General features: G+C 37.9%; 1 protein-coding gene across 3 annotated transcripts in view; it reads left to right on the top strand.

Annotated features, from left to right (window-relative positions):
- The first annotated feature begins 178 nt into the window (after positions 1–178).
- The window catches only part of LOC137934051 (uncharacterized), a 43,905-nt gene continuing 25,659 nt past the window's right edge, over positions 179–18,424 (top strand). For all 3 annotated transcript variants that reach the window (XR_011109154.1, XM_068778247.1, XM_068778248.1), the window contains exons 1-8: positions 179–557; positions 2,096–2,354; positions 8,614–8,719; positions 8,873–9,002; positions 9,266–9,539; positions 9,861–10,219; positions 12,622–12,704; positions 13,865–14,021. Coding sequence is in view for 2 of the 3 variants with exons in the window: in XM_068778247.1 (XP_068634348.1) it covers positions 281–557; positions 2,096–2,354; positions 8,614–8,719; positions 8,873–9,002; positions 9,266–9,539; positions 9,861–10,219; positions 12,622–12,704; positions 13,865–14,021 (1,645 nt within the window). In the remaining variant the exon portion in view is untranslated. The remainder of the gene's footprint in view (positions 558–2,095; positions 2,355–8,613; positions 8,720–8,872; positions 9,003–9,265; positions 9,540–9,860; positions 10,220–12,621; positions 12,705–13,864; positions 14,022–18,424) is intronic.

The raw sequence follows: 18,424 nt of genomic DNA, 5'->3' as shown, positions 1-18,424 counted from the left end.
AAGTCTGGTCAAGTGGGGTCCACGTTAAACCCAACCCACGCCAGTGTGCCACTCCGAGGTACCCTCCAGTGAAACTAGTCGATTGAACCGCAGCGTCACGTGACTCACGTCCAGGTGGTGAAGCCTTTTGATAAAGGGTATTTCATGCCTCCATGTTTCGCGCCCCAATAGTGGGTATTTCATTCTCGGGCGTTATTTCTTTCTGGAAGACGAGACTCGAGCTGGCCTCGAGCTTCTGCCTATCTGAATCGCGCGTGGACTTTGAATAACCGATAAAAAAATGGGACGAGGAAACGCTCTCCTCGTCCTGCTGGTGCAATTTCTACTGTTCCATCCGATCTCCTCTCTGCCGGAAGATTCGTCAACATGTCTCATGTTATACAAAGAAGGAGGTGCCCCTGCCGTTTTCCATTCGCCAAAATGCCCCCGCTGGACTCTGCTGGATGATCGGGACGCAGTGCGAACCTCGAATTGCCAGTCCGCGATTCTTCAGGGTCGGAGAAGTCATCAGGAAGACCGCATGTTATGCATTCTCGACTTGCGAATTCCCTTTCCCGGTGCGTGCAAAGTTTGGTTTGATTTTCTTTTTGTAGACTACTGATAGAAGTCTACCCGTTTGTAGGCTTTGAATGAATAATGTGGAAATGGAGTTAGAAAACGGTGGTATCAAACAATTAAAAAAAATGACGGTGATACTTGCTAATCTGGAGTTCCTCTGTTGGGTAAAACTTCATTTGTGGTTTAGGTGTGTTAAAGTTACCGTTGACTTTTCCCAAAAAGAAGTGGCATCGAGAGTGTTGAGAAAAGTTTCTTGTGAGGCCTGACTGAAGTGAGGCAACGGAAAGTTTTGCCTTCAGGTTCGTGAAATGCGGCCAGTTCCTAAGCAATGTATACCACAAGTCTCTGGGGTCTCCCACTTATCCGTACTGAGCTTTCCTATCTAGTTTTAGCTCTTCTGCATCAGCATCAGCATCATCGTTAGCATCTTCATTTGTGTTTATGCGGTTATTAAAGCTTTTTGAGTTATTTTCCCCATTGTTTTTCTGTTTTCACCAATTTTGGTTCACTATGACGTTTCCATGTGTCTAGGAAAATTGTACTTCAAGGTTTTTTACGAGGGGTTAAATGCATGTTACGATTGTGCTATTTATACAGTTGGAAGTGATAATTGAGGCAGATGATGGCTCCACACTTTGAACCAACCAATTGACAATCTCTACTTGTATGTGATGTCAAACATATGCCTCAGAATTGTGTGACCCAGTATATAATGGGCAACTGAGAACAGGGTTGCTCTTTTGGTATCACATTCCTTAAAGCCTGATACAAGATGCCGGATACATTTTGCATATCTGGCTATAACAGTTTGCCTCAGCCTAAAAATTATTAGAAAATAGTAAAAACCAATATACTCTGTATTGTTACCTTCAAAGTTCCATACACATCTATGGATCTTAGGCCATTCTTACCTTTATCTCATTTTGGGATTATCAAAATTTAAGATGACTAGCCTAACACTCAAGTTGACCAGGCAAGTTGCACAACCATGATGCTTGTCATATAAGGGCACCTTGTCAAAATGATAGAAAGTCCATGACACATAATGTGTGCATTTCTTTCTAAAGCTGAAGGTGGGTTTACTGGAGGAGCAAGGTCCTAAAGTCAGGTTCCAATGTTTTGAGTTCTATCTTTCTTATTTTCTCCGTTTCTTTGGTTAATCTCTTCATTCATTTATTTGATAATTTGGACATTCTTAGGGACTAGTATTTTGTGAGGCATAAGCTTGAAGGTCCTTGCTTAAAAGAAAAAATAATGTTAGACTATTGATTCAAATCTCATGTCATTCTGCAAGTTACCAGGCCTCCATTTGACAGGTGACCTTTACACTCACTGTAATCATTGTGGTTCAAAAGTCTTAAGACGAATATAATAGAATTGAAGAATTAAGGTTTGTAAATTTTGTTGCTCTGCTTTTCTTATCATCTGTATTACTCATGTTTATTTTCCTTCAAATCACATTCTTATTAGTGCTTGATTGGTTGGCATTTAACTATTCACTATGTTTTTCTCATCGGTTAAGCTATGCCTGTAGCAGGCAGGAGGGGTGTCAAGGAGATTAATGTTGGCATAGTGGCGGTATTTGATGGGCATAATGGTGATGAAGCTAGTGAAATGGCCTCTAAACTTCTGTTGGAGTACTTTCTTTTGCATGTATATTTTCTTTTGGATGGAATATATTCTATCACATTTAAGAAATCATATGGAAGATTTATGTCCAAGGGTGATATGGGTGCAAGTTTTGAAGTGGTGAACCAATATAAGGAGCGGCTTCAACATAATTTGAATCTTGAAAGGTGACTATCCTCACTGAATGCGTGCTATGTTCTTAGTCGATTTTAGGGTGTTCTAAGGCGGTTAACTGGTGGTACATATTGCCAAAGTGGTTGAAAATAAGGGGATGGTGGCTCGTTCCAAGGAGATTGTAATCTCCATGGTTTCTAGAAGAGCTAGAATGTGGTTTGAATTATGGGGTGCACACTGATGGTCCTTAATTAGCTTACATTATGAACCACCTTCTAAATGTTGGATTCCAGTATGACATGGATACCTTAATGAACCCAATGGTGCAGTGCCTCTTCCACAACTGTAAAGGCTGCAAAAATTCTGCAATGATCGCCTTATTATACTTTTCATCTACATGCTGTTTGACATATATCTTTAATTCCTATCAAAAGAACTTCTTCCATCGTCTTGTATGGCCATAAGAATCCCTGGTAGCCTTACCTTGGGTATGAAGAGAACTCACGTAAGAGTTTGGAAGTGAGCAGTAGACATACGGGTATGTCAAGTTGGTCTATGTAGAATATATGTTGGGTTATGGGACGAGTGATGCTTTTATGAGCTGTTTCAAATTAAGGTAACCATGTCAGCGAATTAAGCGTCTTATACATGCTTTTCTTGGTAAATACTAAATTATCCATCTCTCTCTCTCTCTCTCTATCTCTCTCTCTTTTTTTTTTAATGCTGGAAATTGTGATTAAAGAGAAAAAGAGATACAAGGATTAAGAGGGGTGATAACATTCACAACAAGCTGTTGGAGAGAGACCCTACCATTAGCAGATCAAGACCTAATAATTAAGGTACAATCAATAATATATGAAATCTGGTAAAAAATAAAGTTGAATCTCTGAGGAATGCCATCAGATTGCTTGCACCAACTGATAACTAGAGAGGATTGTCTATATCATAATATGTGGTTTAAGGGGAGCTCCAAGGTTCAAAGAAAATGTCTCTGAACTTCTATAGAACAGTAGCCGTATGAGAGTTAACAACTATGGAAGTGGATGCTCGTTGTTGGCTCTTAATTGGAGTTTTAACTCCTTGAGCTGTATTACCATAGATATGAGTAAAAGAGTTGTGTGAATTCTTAGATGTGCTCTTTTGTGGAACTCTATGGTCATAATTAGGAAATCCTTAAAAATGGGTCCAAGTTGTTGCAACCACTGAATTTGTTACACCCACTTATTCCCCTGAAAGTTAATAGGTGAGGATCCATATGGAGGTGACACATTTTTTTTTTTTTTTTTTTTTTTAAAATGGTGCTGAATTTTATTAAGACAAAAGCTCAAACGAGCAGATTACAAAGGGGGAAAGCCTTCTCAAACAATGAGAGATTGCTGGGAAGCTCAAAGGAGGCGACGCCTTTCAATAGTATTGTTGAATTTTGCAGCAAGAAAAAAGTTGGGAGAGATTAGTTTATAGAACCCTCTTTCCTATGTATAACTAACACAATAATACAAGTTACATCTATGTCCTTGCAGCCCTTTAACCCTAAGAAATGACTTTCTGCTGAAAATTGCTTTCCTAGAAACTAAATTACTCCAATTATTTGTTCTAACACTCCCCCCAAGGTTACAAAATGTCTCTCAATTATCATAAACGTAAAAAACGAAATTACAATTTGGTCTTCATGTAGCTTCAACAACTTAAAAAAATTGTTTGTTTTTGAGGTCTCTTGCTTTTGAGCTTGCATTTTTGTCTTCAAATTCTTCATTTTCTATTCTCTCCCTTACTTGTAGCATTAATATTTTTGGCCAATAGTAACACTTTCGGGTTCAAAATAAGTTTTAATCAACACATCTATATACTTCTTGTTCTCCCCTTCAAGCTGGGGATCAATAACACAAAGTGACCCATCTTGGACCAAAGAAGAAAAACACATGCATCTCCCTAAAAAAAGCACCTCCAATGACCGAAAAAAAAAACATAACAGAAAATAAATGAAGGCAATGGCTCTCAGAAACCGCATTTGTAGGGTAGAACTCAAAAAAAGGGGCAAAATTAAAGATAGGTGATGGATAAAATCGAAGTCAACACTAGGACTCTGAATGAGAAAAAATAACTTAAATAGGTTGGGGCCCCACTTGGAGCCTCCTAAACACCTTTCAAGTAAGAAAAACTTACCCATATCCAATGGTAACAAATAAGTCACTAAGGACATAATACAATTACCCATATAAAATAAGAAGACCAACTCAAGAAACTCAAATGAAAGGGTTGACATACTCAACACTAAAAAACATGAGATAATTTTGTTTGAACCATAGATGAATAATAAACCAGTCAAACAAAAAATAAGGAGTTCTAGAAAAAATAAGGAGTTTGATCTTTAGCAAATAAAGGAGAGTCAACTTCACAGTATGAGATGGCATAGGAGACAAACAAAACCTATAAGCAATCTGGAAAATTATTGTGAGTCAAAGAGCCAGAGAAGAAAAATCAAAGTAAAGCATGACTATAAATTTGACCAATAAAATGACCAAGTGCAACTTCTTGATTCGCTCTCTTTGCTAGAGTTGATTAAACAATGTCTTCAGCAATTGCATAATCTTCCAGCAAAGCATAACAAAGCAGCAGTTCAATAGTAGGTGCATCATCTATTGGAATGCATCAATGGTCCTCATCAATGTCTTGACTTTATAGAGGATTTTGAATAGGCTACTGCTACTGCCATTGAGTGACTAGACAATAAACATTCAGAAAATTCAGACCACCGTCATCCAGAGCATCAGTCAGGAAGCAAGTAAACTTCAGCAGCAATCAAATAACACCAATCGATTTTCAGCATCTTCAATTGCCAATTGTTGTACATGGAATCACATTCCTAGATCAGCCAACTCCTTGGCTGATAGGTTAGCTAACTTTGGAACCTCCCAGCAATCTCTCATTGTTTGGGATGGTTTCCCCTCCTTGTAATTTTGCTCTTCCAAGCCTATTAATATAACTCAGCATCATTTAAAAAAATTACCAATTAAATAGCAGCAATTAAACTTGTGTCTTTTTTTTTCTTTTTTGGTGCAGAACTTGCATTAATCTTTCCTGAGTTAGGATGTTGCTTGGGCAATAACTAGCAAATCTCGTCCATTGCATATCCCCAAATTGAGATGGCTGTTATGAAAGTAGCAACCATGGAGGCTGCAAGTACATCTGTTCTCTTCATTGTAAACTCCGAATAGCTCAAAATCTGCTTTGAAAAAATTAGGAATTTGTTCTCTGTTTGTTGATTGATATTGGAAATCATTGGATTGAGGAAATAAATCTGATATAATAGAGAAACATCAGCCAAGCAGGGATGAAAAAAATAACCACAAAACAAAGAGAGCAAGCGATTGAAGTCTTAGGAATTGATGTTCTGATTCTCTGTTCTATTCTGATTATCAGCACCTGGAATAGTTTCTAGGTGGTAGGTATTATTCCTGTTTTCTCTTTTTGATCCTTAGCATGGCTCACTCGTTTATGAATCAGATTCGCTTCCCTCAGAACAATGGCAACAATAGTGCAATGTTTTTTGTTACCTTGATGACAGCAGAAACCTAAGTCTTCTACTAGTAAAAATTGTCCCTCTTCCTTATATTGTCGGATTAGAAGTTCAAGTAGAAGCTGGCCCCAGCCTTTACACTCGCTCAGTTGGATGGCTTGGAAACTCTGGCAATGCTCGTTGGGTTGAGGATTTGATATTGACCCTAGGGAAATAGTGTGTAATCCATTAGCAGTGGTTGTAGCAGGGTTTGAGGACTGAGCCTAAGGTCTGAAAAAGAGCTATTGGATAAGGGACCTGTTGTTGGGGAGATCTCATGCAAAGGTCGAAGCTTTTGCTGTGAGCAAAGCACTCATCCTGGATGCAGATAACAAAGAAGCAAAGATGGGGAATTTTGATGAGGTGCAATTGGTGACAGATCCGGATTTTTGGAATGACCTCCACACCGAGTAGACGGTCTTGAATTGAACAAAATTAGAACAATGAACTAACTACTGAAAAATCAAACAACAAGGAACTGGCAAGAATGAGAGATAACGAGAAAAATAAAATTTAACAGATATAAACTACGAAGACAAAGGGGAAGATTGAAAACATTGTCTTTGTGAGTTGATTAATCAACCCACTAACCTAGATGACCTGCTCTCATACCATGTTGAATTTTTCTAAAAGAATTTTTTTTGGAGATAATAGGATTTACAGACCCTTCTCTTCTATTTATAACTTAAATAATACTACAAATTACATCCATGTCCTGCAGCCTCTTAACCGTAAGTATACTAAATTACTCTAATTGTTCCCTCTAACTAGTACCTTTGACATCCTTGTAGGGTCTCAAACATTCTTTTTTATTTCTATTATCCATCATAACCTCAATCAAAGAATTTTGGGTGGTAGACAAGTCTATCTTATGGGCAAGACAACCACTCATTAAGCTATGCTGTCAGTATCTATTGATATTTTCACCTTTTTATTTTTAATGGAGTCAGCAACTTTGATTTCTGTGGAACTGATCTATTTGTAACTGCATGCTCTGGAATTTGATAGTTTCCTTTTCTCTTCCTTTGTCCTCCTCATCCTTGACTTATGCATCATCATGGTCTTCCAATTGCAAAACTTTATCACTCACTGAAATAGTGTCTTAAAAAAGTTAAAAAGTAACATGTCAAAAATAAAAAAAGTTAAAAAGTAAAAAAAATAAAACACTTAGCACTTGTGCGTTCACATAAACTTCTCATTGCCACTATCACATAATCCCTTCACAAGTTTTGCTTCCATCTTCTTTACTGTCAACTTTTTGAATGTTATAGACATTCACAACATTGTGCCTAACTGACTTAAGTCCTAGCTGTTGGAATTGGTTATCCAAACAAAGTTGTTGAAAAGTTTGAGAAAAAGGTGCTCCTTTTTTTTATAAAAAAAATCTATTAAAGTTGAGTCCGTGTCCATCCCAAAATGATTAGCCAAAATTAGGAGGCTTCTTCTTAAGCAATGATTTCTTATCTTGGTCCATGTGAGACTATTCTTAATTCTCACTTCAGATGGTGGCCTCCTTTGTGGCTCTTACACTTGAACAACTTTTGGGTAGGGTCCACATACAAACACCTGCTCTGATACCTTGTTAAGATCAGGTTTAGATCCATTTCAAAATGACTAGATGAAGTTAAGAGCCCTCTTCCTAAATAATAAGCACATGATTTTTGGATCTATGTGGAATTAGTAATAACATAATCCATATAAATCCTCTTGCTCTTTACTGCTCATAAGTTATGGGATGAAGCAGTCAAAACTCTGCTACAATTTCCTACTGTGCTTCATTGAAAAAACATGTCTGTAAAGTCTTTTACAGCCAGCGTGCTATGCAAGCTGCTCTAATTCTGTCATTTAAGACAAAACTGTATCTGTTTAGTGGAGTTTAGTGAGAACAAGGAGGCCTGTTTCCTCATCTTTTTTTCTCAAAAACTCAAGAGCATTTCCCCAAAATTTTCTATGTTGTCCAATATATTGCAAGTGCTGTATCATTGTGAATTCATTCAAGTTGCTACTTGAAATTTTGTTGAAATAATTGGTATTTGTTTGCTAAAATTTGACTAAGCTATCCACATTTTATATTGTAAAAAAGGTACCAGCAGCTCTATGGTTTAAATTATGTGCATCTTGTTTTTATCTTGTTTATGTTTTGAGATCGCATTTTCAAATTTCATTGACTAATTCGCATGCACCTTGAGGAACTTGGTTAGAACTTCTTATGAAGAGCTAATATGTGACTAATAGGTTGACATAAATGACTGAATGTTCCCAACATGGATTCGGCACTTTAAAACTGACTTGAAGACCTCGTTCACCGCGTATCTTTTTCTCATGTGCCTGTGTTTAGTATCCTGTCCTTATATTCTCAGTGTCTACATCCTACACTGGTGTCTTTCATTCATGTCATGCACTTGTTGCCTGCATCAGTGTCTGCATCCTATGCTAGTTTCTTTCATGTCACCTGGGGTTGAAATTTGGGGTGAACTTTGGGCTTTAGTCAGTTTGTTTGACCATGTTACAACTTGACACACAATTTTTTGTAGTTTGAGTAGTGAAAATCATTTTAACTTGTTGCTGTTTCTTCCTTTAACCTTCTTTGTCCGTCTTTTGCAATCATTTAGTTTCAGGAGTTCAATTCAATTGTTTGTTTTCATACTCAATTTCTGCATATGTATTATAGAATCTTACAACTTAGTGTCTCAAAGTAATGATGTGCCTATTTTTCTTCATAGAAAGCTGTTGACATCTGGATTACTGGTCCGCAGATTCAATGGGCTAGTGCCTTTTTTCTTTGATGAATCACTGCACATGGAAATCTTGAAGGAGTCATTGCTGAGAACTATTCATGACATTGATGTGACATTTTCTAAGGTCAGTAATTTATTATCAGTTTCAAGCTACTGAAGTGTTTCTATTTTCTCCAGAATTGCTCTGTTTGGCTTGTCCATTTTTAATTTTTTTTTCTAATGTCCTCTTTTATATATTATTACTTGCATCATTTAAAAAAAAAATTATTACTTGCAGGAGGCTTATGAAAAGAATCTTGAATCAGGATCTACTGCTACTGTTGTTCTTATAGCAGATGGTCGGATCTTAGTTGCTAACATTGGCGACTCCAAAGCTCTGTTGTGTTCTGAAAACACATATCCGACAGGTGTGGTTTTGCTATGGTTTCATAGTTTCTACAGCTATATATTTTTAAATTTTTTTACAGTTTTTTTAATGGTTAGCCTAGTTTCAGTATTTATCAAATCAGTTCATTTTAGCCAATATGACAATATTTATGTTCTTGGGTATCTGATGGTTCCTAATATGAGGTTGCGAACAATCTTTCCTCTGCATTTCTTCCTTCTTAGGTTTATTCTTTATCAGCCAGCCTTCACTTCAAGTGTTACAACACACCTTTTGTTTATGTAGGGACTTTCTCAAAGTATAATGGGCGTGGGCGTAGAAGACGTAATAAGGCTGTATCTATTACTAATGCACATAATAAATTAATAAAGTTGCCAAGGTTTGATGGTTCCACATACTTCTGTGTTAAGGAGCTTACAAGTGATCATCATCCGGATAGAGATGATGAAAGAGCTCGAGTGGAAGCAGCTGGTGGTTTTGTGGCAGAATGGGGCGGCATTGCTCGTGTTAATGGTGAACTGGCTATATCTCGTGCTATTGGTGATTTACCTTATAAAAGGTGTCTTTACCCTGATAAATATATAGATTAATTTCCTTTAATTTATGTCATAGTGCTGGGGTACTTGTAATGAATTGATTATATGTAACCCGTTATTTCTTCCATGCTATTTGCTTTTATTCTTTACACTGTATAAAACTATGGTTTCATGTTCAAAAAGGTAGAAAGTGTGCTCATGTTATAGTGGAATATGGGCATTAGGTTGTCGTGGAATGCAGTCTTTTAATTTGATCCTTTTGTAACACTTTCTGCTATTTCCTTTTATAATTTAAATTATTATAATGTTTTTCTTATTCAGATTTTACTCTGAACTCTTGTCAGTTACGGTGTTATATCTGTACCAGAGGTGACAGAGTGGCAACCTCTCACTGTTAATGATAGCTACCTGGTTGTTGCTTCCGATGGGATCTTTGAGAAAATGAGCACGCAAGATATCTGTGATCTCCTATGGGAAGCTGACAAGCTGAAAAGCAAAGGTTTGGAAGTCTTATCTACAGATTTATGGTCATTGGCTGATTTCATAGTGAACACTGCCTTTGAGGAAGGTAGCATGGACAATATGGCTGCCGTTGTGGTTCCTTTGGGGTCAACTAGCATCTCTCTGTCCTTGCTGAGTGACCAAAAAGTAGATGCTGAATTTTCAACTTCTAGACTGCAGGTGCTTTTTGGTGCTGAAGCAGGTAAACTATCAATTATGTTTGTCTCTTAATTTGGAAAAAAAGTGACTGAAAATCGTGCAGAAAACATTCTCCACAGGTCAAATTCTAGGAGATATGTGATGAAAATACAATAAAAAAGATTAATTCTCAAATTCAGCCTGGCTTTTTACCTAATTTCACACATGGTATAAAGGCCAGATTTTCAAAATATGCTCATATTTTTAGAGCCTTGATTGAACAAATATTAGCATGCCATTAGTGTGAATCATGGAGATGTTAGATATGATGCAAAAAAGACAAAAATGCCTTTCTTTTATTCTTTATGTAATATGTCAAGATTTGCCTTTTTTTGCTAATAAAAAAATTCATCTTCCCCGAGGTTGTGGTGATGGCTTTCTCTGCATTTTTCTTCTTTAATAAAATCATCATCATTAAACAAAAATGAAAAAAAGTGCTGTACTTCTCCTTCTCTCCTTGGAGGAAAGGGGAGGGAAAAGGGTGCCAGCTTCCTGCTAGAGAGTTGTGGGCCTCCCCTTCCTGAAGCTCATATTGTTCCTGGACAAAGTAAGGATGGGGGAAGGGGGTGCAGTGTTCTGTTCAGTACAGTGTTCCTGGACAAACAAGGAAGAAGAGAGAAGCCTCCTTCCCTGTTCTTGATGAACAGCAAGAGGGAGTTAAAGGGGCCCCCTCCCCCACTTCCTTCTTGTGTGGCTCGCCTCCTCCAGGCACGTACTGTTCTTGAAAAGAAGCAGGGGGAAAAGGAAGGGAGGGGTTTGAAAGCTATTCTCTTCTCTGAGGGGAACCCAGGAGCTTGGAATGGATCATATTGCGGATCCCTGTATGAAGATCAGCTACTACATGATTGATTTGCTTGCATACAATGGAGTACTTCATCACCATGTGACTTTCCTCTTTCTCTCCTCCTTTGGCTACCTTTTTGATCTCCTGAGAGTTGGAATGGAAATTTTCTCTTCTTTTTGTTTTTTGTGATGGGATTTTTTAAGTTTTTTATTGCATTAGTGTGTAATGGTCTTCTGTAGTTCATAGTGCTAATTGTATGGCTCATTTCATTGAGGGAAATTTCTTTCCTTATAGTGTAAGCTGATGTAATTTTTGCTTTTTGTTTGGTGACTTTATTTTCTGGCTTAGTTGATTTTTATGATCCTTGTTTTCCTTCTCTTTTCTTAATAAAATTATCACTTTCAAAAATTTAGGAGTCGGAAATTTTTTTGTATTCTGTTTTATTTTCTTACTTTAGTGGTTGTGCCGGCTCTTGTTTTTTTATTTTCTCTTCTTCTTTTAATGAAATTCTCGCAAAATGGACCCCTAAGATGAGGACTCTACTCAAAGCTTCTCCAATTGAGGTGCTTGATGAGAATATTGCTAGCCAACTCTTCGCTGGCTCCTGACGAAGAAGGAATTCCTCCACCTCAGAAGTTCTGATTTCCGGGGGAACTAGTGCCTGATTGCCGCCATGACTGGGCTTTCTTGTGCCCCGAATATGACAATATGGTCCTCCCCCCTCCCCCCAGGTCACTTCAAATTGTACTTCGACGGCAGTGCCTTTAGCTGCCTTGGGCCTGCTGACTTTGGTGGGGTAATCCACAACAAAAATAGTTGTCTCCTCTACTCCTTTGCTGGCCTTTTAGGTATCTCTGATTCCACAACCGCTGAGCTTGCGGGGGCTGTTTCAGGGCCTATTGATCTTCCGGGACCGTCTCTCTGGGCCTCTTATCATTGAAGGAGACTCCAAGGTCGTCATTGATTGGTGTGCGAAGCAAATCTACCCCTTGGTGGCATTGGGATACTTTTTTTGAAATCTATAATATATCTTCTTACCTAAATTGTAAATGGACCCACACACCTAGATCCGCCAATCACTTGGCGGACTATCATACTAAAAGGGGTTCATCCCTCCAAAGCCTCGTTGTAGAGGATTTTTTTTTTATGAAATGTGTTTTTATTAAGAGAGCAAAAAAGAGGAACTAACTCTAACAACAAGAGATTGCAAGGAGGCTCCTTGCTTGGCTAAAGCATCAGCCACATAATTTGCTGATCTCGGAATGAGAGACCAAAAACAGTCAAAAAGAATCTCGTTGTGGAGGATGGCCCACATGTTAGGTTGTCTCTCTCCTCTTGTTTTTGAAAAAGTATTCATACATTCCATAAAAATAAAAAAAGATGAAGACTCTACCAGTCTGTATTGTGAAAATCATCTGTCAGTTTTTCCTTCTATAATTTTTTTGGAAACCTCTTTATAACAACTGCCATGATGCTACCAGTCTGTGTTGCAAGAATCTTTTGTCAGATTTTTCTTCTGTAACTCTTGGGGACCTCTTTATAACAACTGTCATTTTTCTAACTTACGCGGTACCCAATTCTGACTTTTTTCTTTTCTTTTTTTCTTTTTGGAAATGTTGCAGTTGATAGAACCACTGGTTCTGGGTCTCACCTTGTGCCTGTAGGTTATTTCAATCAAGTCATAATGAAGCTCAAAAGCCTATTGGTGAGTATGAAGTGTCAACTTCACAATTGTGATGATTCCTCTTGCTATTGATTGGCATTCTGTTCTCTCGTTAGAGTTTTTAGTACAAAGGTACTCATATCTGTAGATTTTTCATTGAGAATGATGACAATTTCAGTGTGAAAGCTGATAATTAGAAAAAGAAAAGAGGTCTAGAGAAAAACGGTCTTCATCAAAAGATACACAATTTTTTTTTAAGAAAAGAGAGGAAAAGAAACAAAATCAAATTAAAAAATACAATCCATTTTTTTATAAAAAAGTGAAAAACAAATCCATTTTTTAACAAAGAGAAAAAGACAAATCCATTTTTTAACTAGGAGAAAAATACAATCAATGAACATTGAAAGGTAAAGAACTTCCCACAGTGAGATCCAGTAAATAAACACCTTGTATTGGCCAAGATCTGCCATGGAGTTTGCAGTGTGTAACATACAAATCCAGTGAACCTGAATGTGTTAATATAATTCCTCTCGTTATTGATGCAAAGAAAACTGGCTAGAAGACAATCAAAATATGGATACTGAGGAATCCCCTTCAACCAGAAAGGGACGAGAAATTCTAGAAAAATAACTACAAGCCACATAGGAGGGCATAAATTTCCACCTTAGATGAATCACGGTGCCCAAAAGGTGCAGTGTAAACCCAAATGAGCTGCTGTGAATGCTCACAAATTACACCCCTTCCTGCAGGTTCAAGATTCCTTTTAGAGCTTCCATCAAAATTCAGCTTGAACCAGCCCAGCGGGGACAACAGAAGGCATTTGGGAACGAAGCAACTATATTCTTCCAACTAATAAAGAAAACTATATCTTTCCAATGTATTTTCAAAGCTGAACTAGATAAATGATTCATGTTTCACAAAATGCTAACAGTATTGGAGTTTCTAGCATGGGTGGGTGTTGATTTACATGATATTATTGTGGGTGATTCATTCTCTTTAGATACTGGATGAATCTTTTATTTTGGGCTGCTTCTGCCCTTCATTTGTACTCTTGTAGTCCTCCCTTTTATTGATTTTTCTTACTTTATAAAAATAAAAAGCTCACTAAAAAATGCTTCCTATTTGATTTTAAACAATTGAGTAGGTCTTGCAAGGTGATTGTTTTCTTGTCTTAAGATTTCCTGGTTTGCTTTCTTATGTAGGTTGAAAGGGCATTTAAGAAAATAGGTTGTTTCTATTTATCTGAGAATTTAAAAGAAGATGTGGATTATGTTTTTAAGTCACTGAAAGATGATAAGAAAAGTGAAGTATCTATCATGCCACATGCTCTACCTGAAGCACTTCGACAATGCCATCTTGGTAAGTCACCCTGCTATTGTCTACAATATCATTTTTGCTTTTAGTATGTGGCCTCATACTTTCCTGACGCCTTTTGTTCCCATATGGTTAAAGGTAGCAAAATTCTTTTTGTTTTTATTTGTTTCAAACCCTTAAAAGATGTCATCCTCTGTTTGGCTTTCAAAACCATTGGTGATATTTGAATACTGAACTAAGCATTGACTGATGGAGTTTTTGAATAGTGCTTAGGCATTCTTTTCTTAGTTTCCCTTTTGTTGTGCTTGCTATATTCAAGGTCATACTGGTTCCATAATTAAGTAGTACTCTATCAACCAGTATAACTTCATTTCCTGTTTTTGATGATGAGGAAAAGGTTGACATTAAATGTGGATTGAGCCTTTGGTTCAATAGCCAAATAAGAAGAGAGGGAGGGATGGGGTTTCTAGTGTGAGTCTTGGGTTCAGGTCTCACCAAACAGGAAAAGAAGACAACAAGAACAGACTGATCTTTCATTAAAAAAAAAAAAAACAGAAACAGCCCGACGAAAAGGGTGGCAGCCCCCCAAGCAAGACGTTGAGGGACGGTAACATAGCTTCAACAACAAAAACTGAATGGCTGGTCACCAGCAGAGCTGACAAATCCTAGTAGGTTATTTGGGTTTTGTTAATCTTGGCTTTAAGTAGCCTGACCCTGCTCAATGGGAGATGCCATCTAAAATATTGGAGTTCAGATCTATAGCTAGAATGACGCAGAGAGACAAGTAATGAGCATAGGTGAGAATGAACAGAGTTGTTAAGCATGAAGTAGAAGAGTAGATACCGGATACCATATTGAAGCAATTTGTGCTTTAACAGGCTTTAAGTGATACTTTTTTTTTATAAAAGTGATATATATTAATCAAAAGAAAGATTACAAATTTTTTCTCTCTATAATACATTAGCACTTTTATAAAAAAGAAAGAAAGCTTACAAAACAAGAGGGCCTCCCGTTGCAACCAGAGTAGGGCGGGAGGTCCATGTTTCAAAAATACTTCATAATGGCTAAATGCAAGATACTCTCTTTCTCTTTTCCTTCCTTGGTTTTCTTCTATTTTTTGTCATATTGGTTTTTTTTTTGTAGCTTTTGGTGCTTTTCATAAGGTCTATCTTCATTTGTAACGAATCTGTGATGGACTGGTCTAGCCATTTCCCCATGAACCTCTCTTCTTGGCAGAAGATGCACACAGCTTATTAGGTTTTTTCTGCTACTTAATATTCTTGAGAATGTCATCTTTTGTAAATTCTTCTTAGAAGATCAACTCGATGGAAAGCCTATCTGACCTCCATGGCATCATTGGGATATGTATTCAGATATTTGTAATTTAATTTCTTCTTTAAATTGTAATTGGAAGCACATTCTTCGTTTTGCCAATCATTTGGCAGACATTCAGGCTAAGTTGGGTATTTTGCTCCAACACCTTGTTGTGGAGAAAAACTCGCATAGTTAGGTTTGTTTATACTGTACTCTCTCTTTTTAATAGTTTATACACCATATTTCAAAAAAAAAAAAGATCAACTCGATGGCAAGAGGAGTAACTCTATGGAAATACACTTCCTTCACCTTGTCAAGTAATATTAGAAAGGGGAGTGATGATCTGACTGACATAGTCTATTAGATTCCTTGGTAGGCTGCTGGACCAGGGTTTTTTATTACTTATGGCAAAGTTCAGCTTGAGAGCCTTTGAGGGGAGACCATCACTATAAGTCAAGCAATGGAGTGGCCCTTTGAGCCAGGGGAGGCCATATCGGTTTTTGGATACATATTGCATACCCTGAAATCTAGTACACCAATACACTTCCCTGAAATCCGATATGTATCGGTTGATATGCGATACATATTGAAGATAAACCGGTCCCTGCTTTTAGCTGGTACAAACTTCTAATTTTGATGACATTTGTATAGGTGTATGTACCATCTATATGCATAAAAAAGTAGGAAGTGGAGTGTTGTGGACCAATTTAAAGGTCCTCTTTAAGCACATATTAGTGTCACTCTTTTGATAGAAACCATATAGTTGTAAATGAAGAGTTTCCATAGGATTACTCGTTGACATTGAGCCAATTCCTCTGTCGAGTGGGAATAGTCTCACATTGATAAGAGTTAAGAAGTGTTATTGGGTTATAACATTGAGCAATAAGCCTCTTAAGTATTGTGCTAAATATTGTTGTTAAGGGAGGGCATCTTGGCCAGGTCTTTGTTTTTGCTTCTTGCTTTTGCAATAAAAGTACACTTCACTCAAAAAAAGAGCCTCTTAAGTAGCTTGGCATTTGAGGATGGAACTGGGCTTATTTGTTTTTTTTTAAAAGAGTGAATTTTATTGAAGGCAAGCCAAGAACAAAACAATATGGATGAAGGAGTTCTCTCCTTATAATGAACGATTGGAGGGATGCTTCTTGCTTAACAAAAGAATTAGCCAAAGAGTTTGCTGATCTCGAAACATGGTTTCAAAAAAATCAAACCTGGATATGATGTCTACAATTTCATGGAAGGTCTTCCAGTGATGCCAAGGGGGATCAGACAGCGTAGATCACTAGCCGGTAACAAACTTGGAGTCACCCTCAATTAGAAGCTTGCTGCTAAAGCGGTCATGGAAGATGATGAGCCCTTGTAGGAGCGCATGAGTTTAGTTGAGGTACAATCTAATATATGCAAAGGACCTGAGCAAGAAGGCAGGGACTCCATGAATTTAGCTCATGGAGAAAAAGGGAAAGAAACCCATTGGGAGAAAACTGGAGGAAGAAGGGTTATGGAATTGATTATCCCTAACCCTCCCCCTGAAGCTCTATTTATAGATTTATGAAACTACTGTATTACAATAATACCCCTGAACTTAGGGTTTAGAGTTTAGGGTTTTAACCCTAGAACTTTAACATAATTATATCAATGCCATCTCTATGAGATGACCCTTTATTTACCATCCTGCCATCAATTTATGTGGGCCTATGGGCCTTGAGTCCATCTTCTATATCTCTTGGATCCATGGGTCTTCCTTGGTTTTATGGGCTTGGGCCTATTTTCTTATACACTTTGATATGTGGGCCTTCCTTTGTCGCGTAGGTTTGGGCCCTGTCTTCCAACACTCACCCTCAAGCTGGGGGTGAAAGAATAGCATGAACTCCCAACTTGCTGCAAATGATGTATAAATTTTTTTTTTTGTATAATATGCCTTCATCTTCTAACACTCCCCCTCATGCTGGTGCTTTCATTCATGAGGCCCAACTGGTATAATATCAGTGAGAGTAAATCACTCCTAACCGCTAAGACATTGCTCTGAAGTGTCCACCTCCACCACCGTGTCCCTCCACAGGACAACGACTCTCAAGTGGTAGAGTAATATAAGATATTAATGGGGGGGGGGGGGGGGGAAGTTCCTCCGCCGTGGACTTCCAACCACAAAAAAAATTGATATTTTTGACGGGGATGAAGTTCCTCCGTCATGGACTCCCAACCACAAATAAATTTGATATTTTTGACGGGGATGAAGTTCCTCTGTCATGGACTCCAACCACAAATAAATTTGATATTTTTTACAGGGATGAAGTTCCTCCGTCATGGACTCCGAACCACAAAAAATTGATATTTTTTACGGGGATGAAGTTCCTCCGTCATGGACTCCCAACCAAAAAAAATTGTTTTTGACAAGGACATAATAAATAATAGTATGAGGCTACCTCTTCTTCAATAATTATGTCTCATCAAAAGAGACACAATAGCAGCAGCTGAAATGGGCTTGGCTAGGGCCCATTTAACACGACCCAAATTAATCCTTGTAGAATTACCCATGAAATAATCCAATGCACATATCTGTTCTAAATAATGTGCTGACCAAGGAATAATTTGTCAATTCTTCAAAAATAATAATCCAGCTAGAGAAAAAAATTTACCGAGTCGCACCAAAATCTTGGGCATGTATATCGAGGTAGAAAAAGTGGCCCGAGTCAGGTTGACCCAGACCGAGTTGACTCAGCATAACAAGATCATCCTCGGTCGGCTGGGAAGGCTGGTTCGTTGCTCGTCGGTCCGAGTTGACTTGGGCGAGTCCGAATTGTGCCAGAACAGAGCGCTCAATTTTCCGAACTTAGGCGTAGAAATAATAAACTTTCTTAACTTACGACAAGCTTTAATTGTGAAACAGTTCTTCTTCCCCATGCGGGCTGGTTTCCTGATTTTATCGTCTAGAAACGGAAACCAGCTGGTTTGAGCAATCAGCCATGGCAAGATGCCATCGTCTTCGGCATCCAAAAACGGAAAGTCTCTTCCCGGCGAGCAGTTCCGATAAAATTGGAATGACTTCGTCTTCTCATGGCGCCGAACAGCACGTCTGCAGAACGTAATCTCGGAAGAAACAGAGTCTCAACGGCAAGCAATCGGCATTAGTAGTCGTT

The sequence above is a fragment of the Aristolochia californica genome, unplaced genomic scaffold (genome assembly GCF_029961685.1).
Source record: "Aristolochia californica isolate CCGP_79_NKW_82.1479 unplaced genomic scaffold, dmAriCali1.0.hap1 SCAF_6, whole genome shotgun sequence".
Lineage (NCBI taxonomy): Eukaryota > Viridiplantae > Streptophyta > Magnoliopsida > Piperales > Aristolochiaceae > Aristolochia > Aristolochia californica.
The sequence above is the reverse complement of the archived record's forward strand: the minus strand, read 5'-3'. Positions and strand labels throughout refer to the sequence as shown.